We start from the raw sequence: 19,960 nt of genomic DNA on the forward strand, positions 1-19,960 counted from the left end.
TTATCATTATTTTATTCGCAACTCATCATTTCAGTTTTCATAACTTACGATACGACTAACAAGTAGAAAAGCGGAGCACCGAGGAACATCAGTACCAATATGGCGTTCGCAGAAGAAATCCCGACGCAGTACAATATACAATACGGCGCGGCGGCAGCAGTCTCTTTCAAATCGTCATCAGTTAATATTTGACGGCTCTCGGATAAAATCGAAGCTTTGATCTTGCGCTACCAGGCGGCAGTTCCAACGACGACGATCACGACGACGAAGAGTAGCAGGCCTCCTCGCTCTCCTCGTGGAAGCGCACCTGTGTCAAGCGCGCGCCGCGTGCGTGTCTCACTCACAAACTCACTCGTAGACGCAGTAACGACGAGGAACGAGCTCCAAGAACGTCGGAGCACGTCGTGGAGCGTCGAGTCAGTAGAGTATACAGAATCGCAATAGTTTCCAGAGGAATATACTCCAGTGTAGCCGCTCTTCTTCGGCGCTTTTTCCTCATCTTTCTCCTCTGTTGATTTGTAAGTTGAAACTCCTTATCATTCTCTTCGCGACATTTCGATTGTATAATTTCGCGCGTTGAAACCACCATCATGATCCCGGCTTATATATAGCGAGTCAGTAAACAAATTGGACATGATCTCAACAACATTAACGAGCGCAAATTATTGTTGTTAAATAAATTTTGTTTTTATTTGTACAGTTAATAGATTTAGGAATAAGTACCAAAATACAGGGCTAAAATTAATAATTAAAATTGATCATTATAGTAATAAATGAAATAGCTATCATTTTAAATCAGTTTTCTCTCATATTTCTGTATATACTGGATAAGAAAAGATCTAATTGATTAGTGTTTCAAGTGATTATTAACACTTTATGACACTAACATATATAAAATAGTTTCTAATTAATATTAACGTAAATTTTATGGAGTTATGTATACATAGTCATAATTTAACACAATTTAACAATTCAAATATAAAAATGACTGCGCTAGACATTATTAAAATATAAAAATGATTAATTAAAGCATAATAAAATCCAAAATCTATATTTAATAATTCCATTTGTGTGTGTGTGTGTGATAAATACAAACGAAACATGTACAGAAACACTTATGAGATTCAAGCTATTGGTTCAGGAGCAGCGGATCGTCTAGCGCGATTTTACCTGATCGCTATTAAAAGAGAGAGAAAGAAACGCACATGCGAGAAGGAGTCAAACGAAAACGAACATCCGTAACGCGAGCAACGCCGTACACGAAAGGAACACTTGTGTTTTATGTTCGGCCCGCTCCGACACTTGTGTTTTGTACGCGGTCCGCTTCCTCCTCCTCGTCGATGCGATCTTGACGTTGAAATCTAGACACGGGCCTCACCGATTCGATTCATACGTGTCTCTCTCTCTCTCTCTCTCTCTTGGAAATTTTCCTTCTTTCTCTTCATGTCTCATTTTCAAGGTTCATCATTATGTCAATTTATCTGTTTTACACTCAAAGACGCATCGCATGTGCGTCCGAAAACTTGTGCGAGCAATGTAACCACCAGTAATCGTTGAAATTGCATATGAGCTCATTTACACGTAATATATCCAGCATATACAAACGCGATCGAAAATATTTGCAGACATTTGAGCACTCTCATTTACAGCATATTAATTATTTTATGTTTAATTAATTCACCTGTGTCTGGTTTAAGAGAGAAATACATCCGAAACGATGGTGTCTAGATTGCTTGATTGTAAGAACGTTGTCGATAATGTAAATATTAAATCGATAACTCAGGTTAGTCCGACGCGCGACGGAAGATTTCGATGCGCGAATTTTCTTAGATAAAGATGCGCATATATTCATGCATTACACACTTTCTTTATAAATTTTATAATGTTCCATATGTTATTGATATTTAATTAATATGAAGTAATTAAAAAATTTTATTTTTCACTTATGCACCTAACACACACACACACACATCATGGTTCTTCTACTGTTTTAAATATTGTACAAATTTCTTCCCATTATCACTCGCGATATTACATGCTCGAAAATATTCATCGGCATTCTGCATTTAATTCTATTTCCATTAAATTTTTGATTGCAAATATTTGCGAGAATTCTGTTTTAGTTTTACATCAATCATAACACGATATCGAAAGTCACGGTCACTAAAAATCATCTTCCATATGTCTTCACACATCTCCCATAGAAATGAAATGATTTTTTATTTTACGTATGTTTTTTTTCTCGAATTAAGTTCGCGATATATGTGCTCTATTTTCGAATACTGTCGACTTGAATTTTATTTTCACCTGTAGATCACAAGCCGCGCGACATCGGCACATTGGTGCTTCTCGCGGCGTCTGGTACGAAACTATTTGTCGTCAGGAAGAGAGATATACTCTGAGCGCAGATAATATTTTATTAATCATTAAGCACATAGCCGTCGTACATATAAGATAATGGGAATAATATCAGGCAATGACGATAATACTGTTTGTCGTGTACGTTAATTATTGGTCCTCGCATCGCGGCCGACTTTCACGCTGCGCCGTCGGCGCGACGGCGACGGCGACGTCTCCCCTCGATTATTACGTCGATTTACTCGGAAGTAACAGAGTTTATTTTTTCTTAATATCACATCATTATATCACAAAAATAAGAAAATTAATCAGTGATTTTTACCTTCTTTGTTCATTCCAACAGTTTGAAAATATTTGACAGTCAAAATAACGATAAACGAAACGCGACACTTTAAACATATCTTGCAATTCTTGGCAAATGGAGTATTTACACGTAGAATTTCCATTTGATATTATTCTGTTATTGCATTTTAGAAATGAACACACTATGCGAAGCGTATATCATATGTTAAGGATTTCTAATATGATATCTTGTAAAAATCCATCGTCGTCAAAGATGCTCTGAGAAAAACGGCACAGGTTTTAGTTCCGAATGCGATCTCAATATAAATCATTTTTTTCAAGGTCTCGTGACGTTCCATTCGTGGCCAATCGAAATACAAATATTGGAATAAAAAGTTTCGATCCCGTCGCTACGCTGCAGAAATGCAAACATCACCATAGCCGTACTTACATGTGCGTGTCTCATTTTTTTCTCTTCAAGAAACACTAGACGAGTTTTAAAACTCCGTCAACGTACGCATTTTTTTAAACATTTTCGATAAAAATCCCTGAAAATCTAAGTCTATCTTTGTTACTGTTCTCTAGCTCTGAGCCTATTTTTCGGATATTTTATGACGAACGGGCGCACTATATTTGCAACGAAAACAATGAGCACGAAACTTGTGTTTGCACAACGCAGTCGTAGCGCGATGTTAATCCCGTCGACGTTAAAATTGAGACAGTTCTGTCTCGTTGTAAATTTCAGTAATTGCGCTGTAAAACCTTCTTCATCTTTGCACGCGTTGCGGACGTGAGACATCGCCGTCGAGTCATTTGAACACACTCCATAAAGGACTTCTATATTCGCCATTTTGATGTACGAGCGTGCACTATACTTGATTACAAAACGATGACAAATTGCAATAAAGTTTTATTGACTTCTTAGTATTCAATTAGATCCGAGAACTTAGCGCTATCGTACGTTTTCTACGCCATATTGCGTCTTGAGAAATCTCTTTAATCTATCATCGTCAAACTACAATGCTAAATCGCATATTTCAAGCTAAAATCGTGTAATTCTACAAACATTTAATTGAAAGGAATCTTTTTTTTTATTTTAATGAAATTTTAATTTATATTTAATCATACAAATTCGCGACAAATAAATTTGGAAGTAGTAAGAGTAAGAATTTTGATATTTTCATTAATACTAGAAATCATCTCCATATAGACCAGGAAATCTATAATTAAAAGAACATTTGATATTTTTAAGACACTGTATATATCAGTATACTTTGAACTGCATGATGTCAACGGGCGAAAATAAGACATCGTTTTCGCGTAGATTCTCAGTGATACGGATTTTCACGTACACACCCAGCCAATCACGCATCTACACACACCTGTATTTTTTCATGTACGATGATAAGGGATTTCTACATGGCTGATAAAGAAAATGGCCTCGACGTGCTCGCTCCCCGTTTAATGACGTAAATCCTCTGCTTGTCCGATTTTTATTTCCGTCGTGTTTGCCTCAGAAAAATACAAAAATTCATTACGTATTAATTTCCAGGCATAATGCAGTATAACATTCTCGACACGCACATATTTCATTTATCTCACCACGTGCAGAATTTACAATTTTCCGCACACCTTTTTATGAGAATCAACACTCATTCGTGTTTGTATGCTTCATGAATTGCTCACTTCGATCGTAAATCTACAATCTTCATCCTAATACATCAAGTAAATTTCTTAGATGAAAATCTACAGAAAAAATTTATTCTAGGAATTACTCACATATAGATAACACTTAAGAAATTTCCTGTAGGTAACCATAAGATAAGTGTGAAATCAAACCAACCCCTTCCGCTACATTTTTATTTTTTGTGTTACACTTATTCGCGATAACCGATCTTACACAATGCACTTCAGGGTAAAGTAGGTATATTTACTGGCTCTTTCCTGTGAATCCCCGAGCAATTTACCTGGGGAAATCCAAGATCTGCGCGGCGGAGGAGAGTAGGAGCGGCCCTACGCGCTCCTGGCGAATCCGACGACTGAAATTATCATTTTAGCTGATATACTAGCTAATGTAAGGATGCAGTTTTATCTCTTATTATCATGGGAAACGAGATAAATCGCGATAGTGTCGTTTATTTTGACAGCGTGGCGGTACCACGCGCGCCTCCCCATCGTCGATGTATAACGTGACGTTATACGCTTTGTATATCGGTCCTAATATCTTCATTCAGGTAATCTTTCTCTTGTCCGTCTTCAATCTCTTACCTTCTGTTTCGCCTATCTACCCTGCTCGTTTTGTCCATTTATTATATAACTATTATTTATAAATATACATATATCCAGGAATTTGTTTTTATATAATAGGACTGCGTGCGACAAATATCAAATGCACAGAGATGTATGAAACGTGTAGTAGACAAAAAAGTTTTATACAAAAAGCAAATCTTTACATAGAGATATCTGATCAATCTGAACAAAAAGATTCTAATCAATTATAATTTATATTCATTTAATGCTGCCAAATTGCAATACTAAATTAATTATTGCAATATTAAATTAATTGTTAAATTTTTATTCCATTAACATTATCGATTCATTGAAAACTTTTGTTCATTGAGAATTAATTTGAGATATATAATGAAATATACAAATGTAAACATTATATGTGAAACTTGTATAAAATACAAGAATCTATGGAATGTTGGAAATTACGTACAAAAAATGATGGTTTCGAAACGTTATCTTATACTTGAGGAATGTCTCGATTCTTGGTTATTTGAATTCAACGATTACACAATGGCCTAAGTGTTTTGTAATATAATTTTTATTTCTTTTAGAAAAACAATGTTACTTAACATGAACAGAGAAGTTTATTAGAATGTGGTTGTTGTACGTCGCTAAGAAAATCTTTCGTGCAATTATACATCACGCGTCGCAGTTACCTCTTGTTTACCAAGTACTGTTTGCTTACTCCGCGACATAACACGATTGTAAAATTGGCCAAACTTCGCCCATTAAAGCTCTGTATGCAGGTGGTTTAACGTAACTGCACTACGAAGCTAATCCACACCGATGCGTTTCCAAGTTCATGTCGAAATATTGCTTTATCAAAGCATTGAGTCTTAGGAAAAAGAGGAATCGGTTTTTATGTTTCCTGTCTCGGAAAGGTATTATACTCATTTTTGTAATCGATGCTTTATAGGAGGCAATAACGTTTACTGGTGACGACTTTATTAGATTAATAAATTTGTCGCGCAAACAAAGAAGAGATTATACGAGAATTGAAAGAGAAAAAAAGAGGAAAATAAATATCATGAATCTTCTTAATATTATAGAGAATAAAACGTGCACATTCACCATTTTTTTAGTTATTAGAATCTTATTACATGATTTCTATTACTCACAATACTGTTACTTTATTTAATAATTTTTAATGAAATCATACAACATAAAATCAAATTTCTCTATTTTAAGTTTATTCAAATAATGATTACGAATATAGATAAATGTAGATAAATAGAATTGTTTTATTAATATGAAATTCTTGACTTCAGATTTGTTTATTAATATATTTTTATATTATATATCTAATTATATGATAAACAGCATAAGTTTCAAAATTTCTTTCCCAGCATTGTGTCGTTAATTTTCTTATTCTATATGAAATAACTCATGATCTAATCAGTGTATAATTTAACGAGAAAATTACTATAAAATTAACAGAATTATGATTCGTCCGAACAAAATTTCGGTGTGTTGTAATTGCGTATAATCTCCTCTTTTTCTTTTGTCGTGGCTCGTAATAGCTCTTATCAGCGGAATATTGTTCAAGAGGAAACCTGCGATGTATGTGTGCGTATGAATGTGCTCTTGATTTCTATCGAGCAGGCATGCTTACCGGTATCGTTACGATCGCAGGTAGAAATATCCAACAGCGTCACGTACGCCATTCCGGACAATTCCATGCGCGTTCAAAGGTTCAGCCCGAAAATATATTTGTTTCCCTCTTGAGTCGCGATTTCGAGAAATCCTCCTGTACCTCGTATCAATCGTGCAGATCGATAAATTTATGGCGACAAACGCTACGTCCCTTTATCTTAATAGCCCCTCATCGAAATCACGTTATTTATTTACTTGTAGAATATAAAGAACATTTGGTAGTTTTTATGGCAGACTATATAATCTATCGCTTAACATTGGCAATTAATAGCGGAAATTGAAAATTGCTTGGAAAAATTAAGTATCACATGTTTACGAAATTTTTACATTAATTTTAAGTCACTTTATTCTGTTCCCTGTTCTGACAATGAAACTTTTTTTCTTATTGTTAGTTTGAAATTTTAATTTAAATCTGGATATAAATTAGTTTGGCTGCAAGGAGTTACGTATATGTGTCAATTTTGTGTCATATCTTTTCTCAATTATCAAAAATTGTGACGGTTTCGTTGTCGATGACGTTTCGTTTGCAGAAATGAATCAGATGCACGATGACGCAAGCAATAGTCATTATCTTAAGATGATTCTTCCGTATGTATACTATTTGTATAATGAAAATTTTTTTTCTTCTTTTCCGTCCTATTTCCTAGATTGGATAATGATTAATCGCGCGGCATATCACAATGCCAAAAATGATCTATGATTTAATTATTATTCAGCTCGTTTTAAGACATTCATGCGTTTATTTTGCGAATCATTTAAATATTATCATTATTGGTATAACTAGCCAGTATATATAGTACAATTTTTGTCCTGAACAATTAATATAATTTCGATTTGTTCCCTATTAATGTACAACATATAAAAACAACTTAAAATTAAAAAAAAGTTTTTCTATACATCTTTCTTTATGTTCTATTATAACAATTATAATTTTAGATTAGTGACTAGAAGATATTTAACGAAACTTTCGACAAATGAGTTTCATATTTAGAGATATAAAAATAATGAACGTAACATAATTAAACATTATATTTTATAACTCCAGAATAAATCTTTTTCCTTCTATTCTCGTCTGTTTTAAAACGAGATAATAATATTACGAACCGTAGCGTCCCTTTTCCAACTGGTCAGTAAGCGGATGAATCATCATCCCCCTACGGTTAAGCTGTCGTCGCTACAAAATGGCGATGCAAGGCAACGATGGCCGACGTTGACGACAAGATCTCGTGGACATGTTCCCTCGCCATCCCTCGTTATCTCTTGTCGTCGTTTCATCGAGCTTATCAACAAGCAAACAAACGAGAACTCCCTCTGCGACCTTTTTCCCCCCGGACCATACTGTGTGTAATTCGTCCAATCCGGCTGGACAGAATTACGAACGAGCACGGTCTCGTTGGGTTTTACCGTCTGCACCGTATCTAACGGTGTAATACAAACAGTATCTATATAACTAACGAACGATTGCGTAAAAAATATTTTTACAAGTATCACGAAATATCATCAAAAATATATCATTCTGAAAGGAAATACTTTTAAGTTTGTAATATTTTATACAACTCTTATTAAAAGGAAGATTCAACTTGTTATTTCTATATATTCCTTCTGCATTTAAGAGAGATGAATTCAGTGTCAGCAAAGAAGAAGAAAAGAAATTGCAGGTGTAAATAAAATGTGCAAGATCTTATACCAGATTTTTATATCGTATTTGCTACGCGTACCTCGAAAGACGAGAAGCATGATTCTTGCGGCAATAGTAGCACGCGAGAATAGCCGCAAAGAATCTCGCAATCAGCTGACCAATGAGACGCGAGGGTCCGCCCAATCGATCGCTCCCGTTGGTGTTGGTGTCCATCTAAATTGTCTGTTGCATGTTCTCCATATAGCTTTTCTCTCTTTTTTTCTCATGTCCCCTCTCTTTCTTTCTTTCTCTGTCTCTCTTTCTTACACACATACACGCGCATATATTTTGTCACTCCCCGTTCTCTTCGCTGCTCGTTGATGACGAACGCAACAAGAAGCAACGATACATTGCTTCGTCTGGAAGCAAACAGTAAAAATTCACCGACGTAGCTTCGCTACGATTCCACCTCTTTTCTTCCACCTTCCGTCTCTTTGTAGGACACCACGGCGAGTCATCTCTCTTGCTATCGTCAGTTGCAAAGCGCTTCCCGCCGGCGAAGCGTCTCTTTTCCGAACGTTCTTTCCAACATCATCATTATCGATTCCGACGATACTTCCGAGTGTGCATACTACCTGTTTGGTACACGCTATCAACTTAAGTGTATCGGCCAGGGACCGGTGTATTCAGTGCGTCGAGATTACAGGCTGTGAGAACAGAAAAAATCCGGCGCGAAGCTCAAATGCGACACACCGCGAACGAGGTACCAATGAGTGAATTTTGCGCGAATAAAATGCGAAAGAGCTGTAGAGAAGTATAAAATATACTAAATGATTTGACGAATTCAATGATTGTCATAATTGAAGATTTTTAGATTTTATTTGAATAAAATTGCAACGTTTGCATTATTAAATTATATAAATTTTATATTAATCATGTTAACAAATGTATCGACCGATTCTAGGAGTTATTAAAAACGTTATAAGTTTATTTGCTGTAAAATAAATTTAAAAAGGCGACTTGGTTTATTAAGATTGATGTCTAAAATAATCTTTTGTCGATTAATACAAACATTTTTTAACAGATGCATTGAATATTTTCAAGACATTTTTAATTCTTTGAAATATAATTCACATTATATTATAACATTTACTACAACATTCAATCTGTTGAAAGTTTAAGAGAAACTTTTATTAATTTCAGTTATGATACTTATGAAATTGTCATCGCGCGAAAAATAATTTTCTCTAGTTATTTTACTTAAGTTTACAATAATAATCAACTTTTTTTATTCACTTCACTATACCATCGCGTTTATAACTCATCATCACCGTCGCGTGATTACATTTCGATTTAACGTTCGCGAGACACCGAAGTACAGATTGCGTGATCATCGTCGACAAGATATAGCGGAAGTCGCGCGAGGTCTTTGCCAAAGAAAGAGAGCCGTCGCGTGCTCTCGCACCGGAAGTCGAAACTTGACATTGCCGAACGGAAATGTGACGCAGGACAAACAGTGCCTCTCGCATTTTTTCCTGAGACGGACGAGGTGTGTCCCCGGTCCTTTCCCTCTCCTCCACCCTCTTCACTAAACCTGACCTGTGTATTCTCGCCCGCGAGCCGAAACAATTCCGTGTCGCGTGCCTCGAGGATTCCCCTGAAAGAATGACTAATTGAGTTCGCAGGACCGTTAGTCTTCATCCTGTTGATTGACGAACTTTTGGCAAACAGATTATGACTTGATTTAGTAGAAATCTATTTAAAGATATGTGTTCAATACTAAATCAGATTATTGACGTGATTTCTTACATAAATTTTTAAATTAACTTTACATTGCAAAGTCCTTATTGAATATCGGGACAAAATAACGTGATATATGACAATACATTAAACTTTCTCACTATGTATAATTATCATATACGCACGTAATTAACGACGAATCATCTGCAATAGTGTTACTTCTCTAGAATGAAAGTTATCGGTGAGAGCAAAAGTTTCCGCCCGACCGCCGACCTAGACATCAATCTCATCTGTTATCCAGTTGAAAATCCGACATATGACTTTACTTGTACCGTTTCGTTATCGCTACGATAACGCTATTCTGGTGTCTTTGCGCGCGAGTTTTCGCACGTGGCCGTGTCGTTGTCTGTCATTAACATTTATATTACGCTGCTTAAAATAATTATTAAGATTCTACGAAAGTTGAAAGACTCTTGCATTTATCTTTTCGATAATAAGCTATCCGTAATAAATAATGTAATAAATAAATAAAAAATAATATGTCTATTAAAGATATTTTTTAATTATTCTCCGAAAGAAGAATAAGAACAAAATTATTTTTAAGCAGAAATTTCTCCCACAAAGATTTAATGAAACAAGCGTAAAGAAATTTTAAGACATCTCATCGGAAATGCATCGGAAATAAATCGGGAAGAATCAATACGCTTGAATGGGACAAATATAAACATTAAATAATTATATTGTTCCTAAAGTGGAACTTTCGCATTATTCAGGACGTGATGAAAGAGACGCTGGTAAAGCAAGAGATCAAAATGGAATGGGAGGGTCATCATGCGGATGATAATTCATCGCAAGTTCCTGGAACGGAAGATCACACAGCCGGGAGTCCTCAAAGTGTAATAACGACCAGAAGACATGTGAGAACGATTACTACTGCTGGTCATATAACCGAGGGAATTACCGAAGTTGATCCGGAATCGCCAGATTCGAATTCGGTTACCGGAAGTCTTCATCAAGGACTTCAACAAAGAGAGCAACACGAACAAGCTCAACAGTGTAATTTCCATGAGGAACAGCAACGGACTCATCAAACGCAGCAACATTACGTGCAGCTCTCTCATACGAACACTGAAGATCAACAACGATCAACGGATCAGCAACGCGTCGTTTACGCCACCAGCAGCGGACAGGAAGTTCAAGTCGAAGTTTCCGAAACTTCCGAGGCTACCATCACACTTACGGTTAAGGAACCACCCAGGTAAGATAATAGTAAAAGGATCGATTGATAGAATTTAAAAAAATTATTGAGAAAACACCTGTACCGAAATATTACTTCTTGGCATGAAGATACGACACACCTGCGCCAGACAGAATGGAAGTAGATCGGATATACGCTTATTCCGACGGTCATGAAGTCCGAAGAGAGAACCATGTGATCACCGTACAGGTACCGGACCATCGACGAACTCAGCAGGCCGGCCACCAAAGATTCAGTCCTCACGAGAATCATCAAGCGTCCGGGCCGAGCGCTGGCACCAGATATCAGACGTCGCCAGTTCTGACTACAACGGAGGACTATGACGCCTCGACGATCGTTACGCAGTCAGGATCTACAGTCCATCTCAGATCACCCGCACCTCCGTACTCGCCGCCAATCGATGGTATGCGTGCCGGTCAGCAACAACTCGTAGCAACGAGTTACGCCGACGCCAGCGGTGTTGTCAAGTACGATGCCGAAGTCGCGGCCGCCGCGGAAACCATCAAAGCTCCCAATACGTACACCACCTTGGAAACGGTCGCTATTCCACCCGCACAACCTGTTCAATACACACAGTATTTATCTGCTGGTGAGACTTTTCAGCAGACCCCGACGTATAGTTATACCAAGCCAGGAGATCCCGTGATTTTGGCATATCCACCAGCGACGCAACTTGGCTCGAGAGTTACTGAGGTAAGGAAACGCGGCCAAAATATATTTTATTGTTTTAATCTTCTTTTATTTTTTACAATTCACACACACACGTGAAACGAAATTTTTATTCCAGTTTTCTCTCCATTTAATCGAAAAAATAATATAAAATAATATAAAATCTATGTTTCGTAATCAATAAAATACAATAGGTAGAATCATCCGGCAGCACCTACATGAAGGGCGATCCCACGTTAGCATCATCCTTGCCCGCCACCCGACCGATTCCACTGCATTACGAACAACCTGGTTCACCAAGTTCCCAAGTGACTTTGTACAGCACAGGACCGACGTCGTATCAATATGTAAAACCTTCTTCGGGTGATCCGTACTGGCCAAGCGGCAGTACTCCCTCACCCCCGACTTTGGAGTACGTTCAGAGCTATCCGGGCATCACCGCCATTTCCGTCAACGATGCTACCAACGTGCAACTCTACCCCAACTGTAGCGGTGGATACAGCGTTTCCGCGAGCGGAAATGGACCGCCTCCCGGGTGGACCACCCTTCCACTTTCTGACGAGGGTTTCGAAGGAACCATTATAGCAACGGAACCCAAAGAATGTGTTAATTGCGCGGCCAGCATGACGCCTTTATGGAGAAGAGACGGCACTGGCCACTACCTTTGCAATGCTTGCGGGCTCTACAACAAGATGAATGGCGTCAATAGGCCACCCATGCGCTGCACCAAACCAAAGCAGTCTGCTGCGCCGGTAAACATTGTGCGAATCACGTCATTATTCTCGTAATCTAATTATGTAATTTTTCGAATGTTAATTTTCGTATACATAATTCGAGAGTCGTGCGCGTTTTCAGAAAATAGCATTCAAATTTCAATTCAAATTACGCACATTTCTTTTTTTAATAGTCGTTAATTTCTTTACCTTTTGTAAAAAAAAATATCCCCCTATCTCCCTATAATATAAATTATACAATGAATTATATATTTTTATTAAATAATATAATATTTAAATTGCGCTTTTTATTTAACTCCGGACTTTTGAATTATCCGTAATTAAACTAAATTTTTGTTTTTCTCTTCCTCATTATTTTCCAAGTGATTTTTAACATAAAAAAATCTCGAATCTGCTGAACAATATATCGTACTATATTAAAAAGAAAGATTAAAATACTATTTACTGCTCTCACGTTCAAAATGTTTAATTGTCGAATCTAAAATTCGTTTGACCATTGCTAAAATGAGGCCACTTATATTTGCTTTGATAAATTTCTCACCTATGAGACATACATGGCTTCGATATTAAGTAACATTCTCGCGCCCTCTGCCTCTCTCTCTTCTCTCTCCCTCTGCACTTACCCCCCTCCCTCTTCTCTCCGTTTCCTTCTGCCGCTACCAAAGACAGAGGGAAGAGGAACGTTATCTCGAGCAAATAATCACTACGGGACTCGCTAGCGGTTGTTTGCTCTATTTTTCTTGCTCTGAGCACTCCCATTTCGTTGTCTCGATTCTTCAAATACTCCCTGTCTCTCGATGGCGACGCAACATTTTATGTCGTCATCGATCGCCGAGAGCGACGAATTTTCTCTGAGCTATTTTTATGACGTGTACATTTTAATTTTTAAATATAATATCGCATCGGATAATATCAGATGTAAGCAAAAGTGTATTGTTCGCGAAATATATAACTTAATTCTGTAATTTAATAACATGTTACACATAATAAATTTCTTTACGCATATTACTTTGCAATTGATATAAGTTTATGTATTAATATGAAAACGTTTTTTTTTTTCATTGCAGGCTAATGTACGGAGGGCAGGGGTACAATGTGCAAATTGTAGGACAAGCAACACAACCCTTTGGAGACGAAACAATAATGGCGAACCAGTCTGCAATGCGTGCGGCCTTTATTTCAAGCTGCATAACGTGAGTTGTTTGAAATTATATAATTATGTCACATTTTTTTATTTGTATCTCATTTGAATAGAAATTTTTCAATCAACTCTCTTATTTTTATTTGCAAATATATAAAAACAAGTAATATTTAATAGTAACGCAGTCAAAAGACAACGCAACAATAATGCAGTCAAAAATATAAATTATTCTTAATCATTTAAAATAATTAATAAGCGTATAATATTTCCTTTTCCTATCGGCGATATTTCTGAGTAATGTTCTGAGAATTACTACAATACCTTCTATTTTCGCGCGATATAAAAACATCAAGAAAGCAGCGGAGAAATTTTTTTAATTAACATTAATCTTACTGCGAACTGGTCAGCGCGTTATCAGCCTTTTTGCGATTGCTAACCGCGATAACGACGACTTGATTGTTTTTACGCACGTGAGACGACCCCGTCTCGACGTTGAAGAGGAGCGCAGATTATCGCGCGAATCTGTGCAAACGATCGTAACAACAAATTTAATTAAAACAGAGATCGATTCGCGGCTGTACCGAGTTTCGATCAAACTGTCTGTGGCCTTTTTTGCTTTTATTAGTCATAATATAAAAGTCCAAAAAACCGAGTGATTTTATGCTGCAGCCAGTTTAGTCAGTCGATTATTAAAAATAAATAATTTTCAAAAATCTCTCGCACAATAGAAATATTAAATTCACTTTGGGACTTTAATTAGATATTTATGTAAACAGGTGAATAGGCCTTTAAGCATGAAAAAGGAAGGAATACAGACGCGAAAGAGGAAACCGAAGAGTCACTCGGGCATCACTGGAAATCTTCCTGGTCCTAGTGGTATTCACAAGACCGATATGAAGTCCAGTCTACTTGGTGAGTCTTCGGTGAGCAAGTCTATTATATACAGTTTATTTTTACTAACACCTTCCATTAGTTTTCATTTTAACAATTATTGATATATGTACATCTTCATCTTTAAATTACTGTTCGCCAAAATTTTTCAATAGACGGTGATACCCTGTATATATTTTCATTTTCACAAACATTAATTGAGTATTCAGCTGATCAGGTGTACCTACAGGTAGGAGTGAGTAAGATACTCTCAGGAATGTATTTGCATTCAAAACTATTATGATATACATAAAATTATTGTGATATTTGTAATTATTTAAGCAGTCATATAATCACTAAGAATATATCATTTATAAATCATATTATTATTACGATCATTATTCAAAAATATGCTATTTAAAATGTGCAGTTTAAATTTGGAGCTAAAAATTATTTTTACCATCGTTATCATCGATGTAAATGAAAATAATAACTAACCGGTTTCTCCGCGTACAAATATTCTTCACGGAACGATCAACCAATAATTCCCGTCCCCGTCCATCGACAATCGCGATGGCCGACTAAACATACGATCGCGTGTATGTACATGTGACAGCATGAAGGAGGGTCGGGGAAGTTCCGACAAGAGCACACAACAACCGATAGTGCCTCGGATTGGTCAGAGCTCGGGATGTACTCCGATAGCTAACATATAGCTTCTCATCGATAGGGGATTAACCTGAAGAACATACACACATTGAAATATGCGGGGGGGGGGGGAACGTGGGACATTAGCTTCAGTACGTCGATATTTTCTCACACATGAGATGATAAAATTAAAAAATTAATCGGCATGACTAGTGCACATACAAAATTATAGGAAGCTATACTTGCGATTGAAATGCTAAAAAAATAGCAATTGCGCGCCCGATTGCAATATATATATTTTATTTTATTTTATAATATTTAAACTATTATATACTCTTTCGAATTAACGAATTGTTGTCATATATAAACGAAGTTCTTCAGCTCTATACACAATGAATAATAATTCGAGAAATTTTACTCAAGTTACATGTGCTTATCTTTTCCGAAAATCGTTATGGCCTTGGGGAGCACTTTATATGTAAATGGCAAAATAAAAATTAATGATCGACTGGACATCTCAAATATTCGTGATAAGAAGCTAATCATTAAATCTTTACGATTTAAGTATCAAATACGTATAATTAACAAAAAATAAGTGGATATACATAAACAAATCTGTTATTAGAAACATGCAAATTTGAACGTATTATAGAGTAATATCACGAATAATGCGTGCATCTTGAAATACAATTAATATACATACATATAATACATATATTGTTTGTCAAAAGATGTTAAGAGTAATGATGCAAGAGCATGATCAGCACATGAAGTGTGACAAGCAAAGTAATTGTGATCGACATTGTCCTTTTGTTGATTGCAGTGGACTCGTTGCAGTTGAACATGTACGTAAGCGGGGGTGGGGGTGGTGTTGGGGTTGAAGAGCATTGTCTTCCTGTAGGTACACCAACTGGAACACAATTAGGGCATGCACACTCGCCTCTCGCATTACCTACCGCTGCCGTGTTGAATCGCCAAACTACCCTTACGTAAGTCACGAATCATCTCATTTGTAATGTAAAAAATTTGTGCGTATTCCTCGGTATATTCCGACATTTTGGACATTAATGGCAAGCTATCGTTCAATTAATAATTCCATTAATAAGCCAACAATTAAAAAAAATTAAAATAAAAAGGAAAAAACTTGGAACAGAAAAAAATTAACGGTTTTATTAATTATTTTGGGAATATCTTGCTACATACATTAACTTTTAGTTCTTGTTTAAGAAAAATTATCGAAATTTGGCTCAGAAAGAAATCATGAATGAAAAAAATAGCAATAGTTCTGAGGTAATCTTTACATAATATAAATTTTTGTAAAAAAAGAATTGAGATGTAATAATGTAAAATGTTTTAAATGTTATTGTTAGATTATATTATATTTTATTAAAATTTAATTCTTTTTGTATCCAAATAAAAAATGATAAGATTCTATTAGACTGAAAAAGTTGGAAATCCTATAACATGATAATTATATTTATTATAATTGCCATTCTTTTTTTATTTTAGCGTGCCACCACTAGAACCAATCACTAGTCAATCCAGCAGCGACATCGCTTCGGTTATAACGTCAACTACGGCCGCCCATGCTGAGAAGTCTTGAATACCGTTGAATTCTGTTCTGTAGAGTTTGTAGAAATTCTATACTTGCCGACCGTAGCTGTAATACGAATGTGTATTGATTTTATTATTGGTTTCAACATCGAAATACGTTGATTATCATTAAAAAAGCGATTGCAAATAGATAGAATTATCCTGTACAAAAAAGAAATAGGATATATATTATAAGCATACAGTTTACATACATGTAACTTGTAAACTGTTGTAAACATATATATTATATATATATATACATATATAATTTGTATTCATTCGGATATTTAGCACTGAAACGACTTTATCAATCTGATACGAAAGATGAAGATCAGTACTGAATATGTTTTATCAAAACCAAAGGAGTCACTCCGACATCACTATCTAATTATTGCGAATTTTCCAAATTCGAAAATGAATTTTTAAACTGTGTTCCTATCGCTTATTTATATTTATTATTAGGTATTAATTTTGCTTAATCATCTGTATTTCAGCTTTTGAGAAGCGTGGCACATTGTAATGTCGATGCACTTATTCTGTTTTTTATTCCTTTGAGCTTTTTGTCGTGTCGATTTTTACAAAATAATCGAATGTTTCTTAGAATCGATATAATATCGGTAATGCTTTCTTACGATTTCTTCTTTGAATTCTGCGTTACCGATATTACAGACTATGTCGCAGGAATGCCTGAACTGATGCGCTCCCTACCAGAAAATACGGAGAAGAGAAAAGAAAAGATGATTATGTGTGTTACATCAAAAAAAAGTACTATATAAATTTTATTTTAAAAGCCTTTAATTTAATATGTTTGATATAAATTTTATTTTTAAATTTAATGTAAAATTTATTTTTTTTGAATTAATTTGCTGCTTTCTGGATATATATTGGAAAAGATTGTTTCTTTTTTTTTAACATATTACGTTTTTCCGTAACTATTTTTTATATTACGGATAATACGATATATACAAGACATTTTACATATACATTTTTAGGCAATGCGACAAGATGCTTCAAATAATTAATCTATGTTTATCGTGCGATTTGTACTTAACGTATGACATGTATTCTGTCTAATTTTGTAAATATGCATTTATGCCACATGATCCAAAGAAATATGTATATCTATATATACATATATATATATATACATACATACATACATATGTATAGATGTATAGTTTTCTCTCCAAAGAGTAATATATAGCGTAAATACACATATATTTTGCAAATCATTTTTTTTTAGGATAATTAAAGTTCAGTCTTTTTCAGGACGACACCCAAATCCCTTTGCAGAATAGTATTTACATTATATTTATATAAGTACAACTGTTTTCAGATACATTTCGCAGTGTCACAAATATTACAAAATTATTAAAGTTATAAGTAAATCAAATATACTTGACTCGATCATAAATTATAGATATAGACGTATAATAGTAACTTTTTAATTTTCCAATAAATTTTCATTATCTTTTTTTTATAATTCAAACGCCATTAATTAAAATGTGTAATAGTATAAGTTTACTCGCAATGATACTGCGTGATAAAGTAAAGACAATAATCTCGCGAATATTTTGCTGTCCAGTGATTCATTATATCTTAGTAAATAGTATTTGCTGAAGAGTTCTCGTGAAGATAACGCCTGTTTTATTGTAAATAATTACCCAATAATGTGAATTTATTAATTAACAGATATCGAAAGCTAATTAAATTACTTAATTAGTGTTGCACAACTTAATTGTATAATAAATAAGTATGAGTGACAAAACGCACAAGTTTATTATCACTTATCAAATCGTACCATTCTGGTATATTTCTTTTTTTTTATCATAATCCATTTATTTCAAACAGCATTATCAACATTATCAACAAAAATTGTACGTTCTACATCTTTCAATTCTAATAAGAAATTATGAATTTACTATGTATTATTAATACTAGATGTGAATATTAATATTAAATAATACTAAATTTAGAATAAATTAATGACATTTCTGAAAAATATTTAATATGTATATACATAGGTAAAATTTGATAATGACTAAGCTAAACAAAATCTAATATTCCTGATGCGTATACGTATGTACATAAAGGCACACAGCAAAGCCCACAAAATGCAAATAGGAAAGAGAGCAGATACGAGCGGAGGAAATGCAGAGAGAGAAAGAGAGGAAGAGTGCGATGAAGGTAGAAAGTTGGACCACAGGCAAGAGGTGACAAGCGAAGAGAACGAGAGTGGCGTCGTGAGGGGATAAAAGGGAAAAGGGGACAAGAGTCCATCAGCCTAAAGAGCGGCTATCGTACCAGCTAAGGGCTATTCCATGTTAGCCACTCTCACCGAGCTTCTTTTTTTCCATCTCTTTATTCCCCTCCGGGACTCTTTATACCATGGCGCAAACGTGGCGCCGCCCTCGAGAATCCCTTCCCCGTCGATTCACCGAAAGCACCTCTCTTCGATCCGCGGTTCTTTCGTTCTGTCCCTCTTCCATCGGGGAGAATTTCTCCCTGTCGTCTCTCCCTCCCGCACTACCGGTTCCCTCTGCAAGCATTTTCAGATTGAAATTTATTGTTTTTGGTATTTTGTTGCGCCATGAGGTTCCACGAAATATTCAGTGAAGTGAATCTGCGAGTGGGAGATGACGATTTATTGTCGACAGCGATTCACGAGCGGGAAAAAAATGTTCTTTGCAGTGTAGGATGGGCTTGATACTGTTGTGATCGGACGAATACAAGCAATCTTATTTTAATCACTCGTGGATTTATGTGGAAATAAGAGTAGTGCAATTAAATTTGAAAATAGGATTTCTAATATTTAAGAAGAGCCGGGAGTTTGAAAAGAAAATTATTAGATTTTAACTGTTTTTATATATATTTCGCTACAGAGAGATATAAATGTGGATTTTGCGACGTTAAAAGTTTCGTGAAAATATTGCCGGCTGAATACGAAAAATCTTTATCGTCGTAGTAAAGAGCAAGATTAGATAGATGCATGGCAGACATTCGCTCGGTGGCGTGCGGGCGAAAACATATTTATTAGAAATAAATGCCGGCCAAGGTGTACAATGAAGAATATTTCCGTCAAGGATGAGCCGAATATAACCGATAAA

At 35.5% G+C, this 19,960-nt stretch overlaps 2 protein-coding genes across 9 annotated transcripts; one reads left to right on the plus strand and one right to left on the minus strand.

The window, feature by feature from the left end:
- Positions 1–200: 200 nt before the first annotated feature.
- On the minus strand, positions 201–1,926 carry LOC105449996. The gene is made up of 2 exons (XM_011689526.1): positions 1,682–1,926; positions 201–508 (listed from the first exon to the last, which is right to left on the minus strand). The coding sequence occupies exons 1-2, from the start codon at positions 1,707–1,709 to the stop codon at positions 228–230; spliced, it is 309 nt and encodes a 102-aa protein (XP_011687828.1). The 5' UTR covers positions 1,710–1,926; the 3' UTR covers positions 201–227.
- LOC105449994 (nitrogen catabolic enzyme regulatory protein-like) lies at positions 431–17,285 on the plus strand. 8 transcript variants are annotated; one of them, XM_011689521.1, is made up of 8 exons: positions 431–518; positions 10,714–11,198; positions 11,288–11,891; positions 12,062–12,628; positions 13,669–13,794; positions 14,519–14,654; positions 16,084–16,249; positions 16,770–17,285. In XM_011689521.1, exons 2-8 carry the CDS (start codon positions 10,720–10,722, stop codon positions 16,861–16,863), a joined length of 2,172 nt encoding a protein of 723 aa, XP_011687823.1. In that variant the 5' UTR covers positions 431–518; positions 10,714–10,719; the 3' UTR covers positions 16,864–17,285. The 8 variants fall into 8 exon arrangements, with proteins under 8 accessions (XP_011687823.1, XP_011687824.1, XP_011687821.1 ...); XM_011689522.1 differs by having other exon boundaries at positions 436–518; positions 10,693–11,198; XM_011689519.1 differs by lacking the exon at positions 431–518 and adding an exon at positions 8,486–8,963 and having other exon boundaries at positions 10,693–11,198; positions 12,062–12,619.
- Positions 17,286–19,960: the final 2,675 nt, after the last annotated feature.

This window comes from Wasmannia auropunctata, unplaced genomic scaffold (genome assembly GCF_000956235.1).
Source record: "Wasmannia auropunctata unplaced genomic scaffold, wasmannia.A_1.0 LD336069.1, whole genome shotgun sequence".
NCBI classification, from domain to species: Eukaryota; Metazoa; Arthropoda; class Insecta; order Hymenoptera; family Formicidae; genus Wasmannia; species Wasmannia auropunctata.

Bases quoted from the DNA above. Each gene is read 5' to 3' on its own strand.
- LOC105449996 (XM_011689526.1), bottom strand. From the start codon at position 1,709: ATGTATTTCTCTCTTAAACCAGACACAG. The intron at 509-1,681 runs GTGAATTAATTA...ACAAATCAACAG, and splicing joins CTCTCTTAAACCAGACACAG to AGGAGAAAGATGAGGAAAAA.
- LOC105449994 (XM_011689518.1), top strand. From the start codon at position 8,943: ATGCGACACACCGCGAACGAG. The intron at 11,199-11,287 runs GTAAGATAATAG...CTTGGCATGAAG, and splicing joins ACGGTTAAGGAACCACCCAG to ATACGACACACCTGCGCCAG. The intron at 16,250-16,769 runs GTAAGTCACGAA...TTTTTATTTTAG, and splicing joins AATCGCCAAACTACCCTTAC to CGTGCCACCACTAGAACCAA.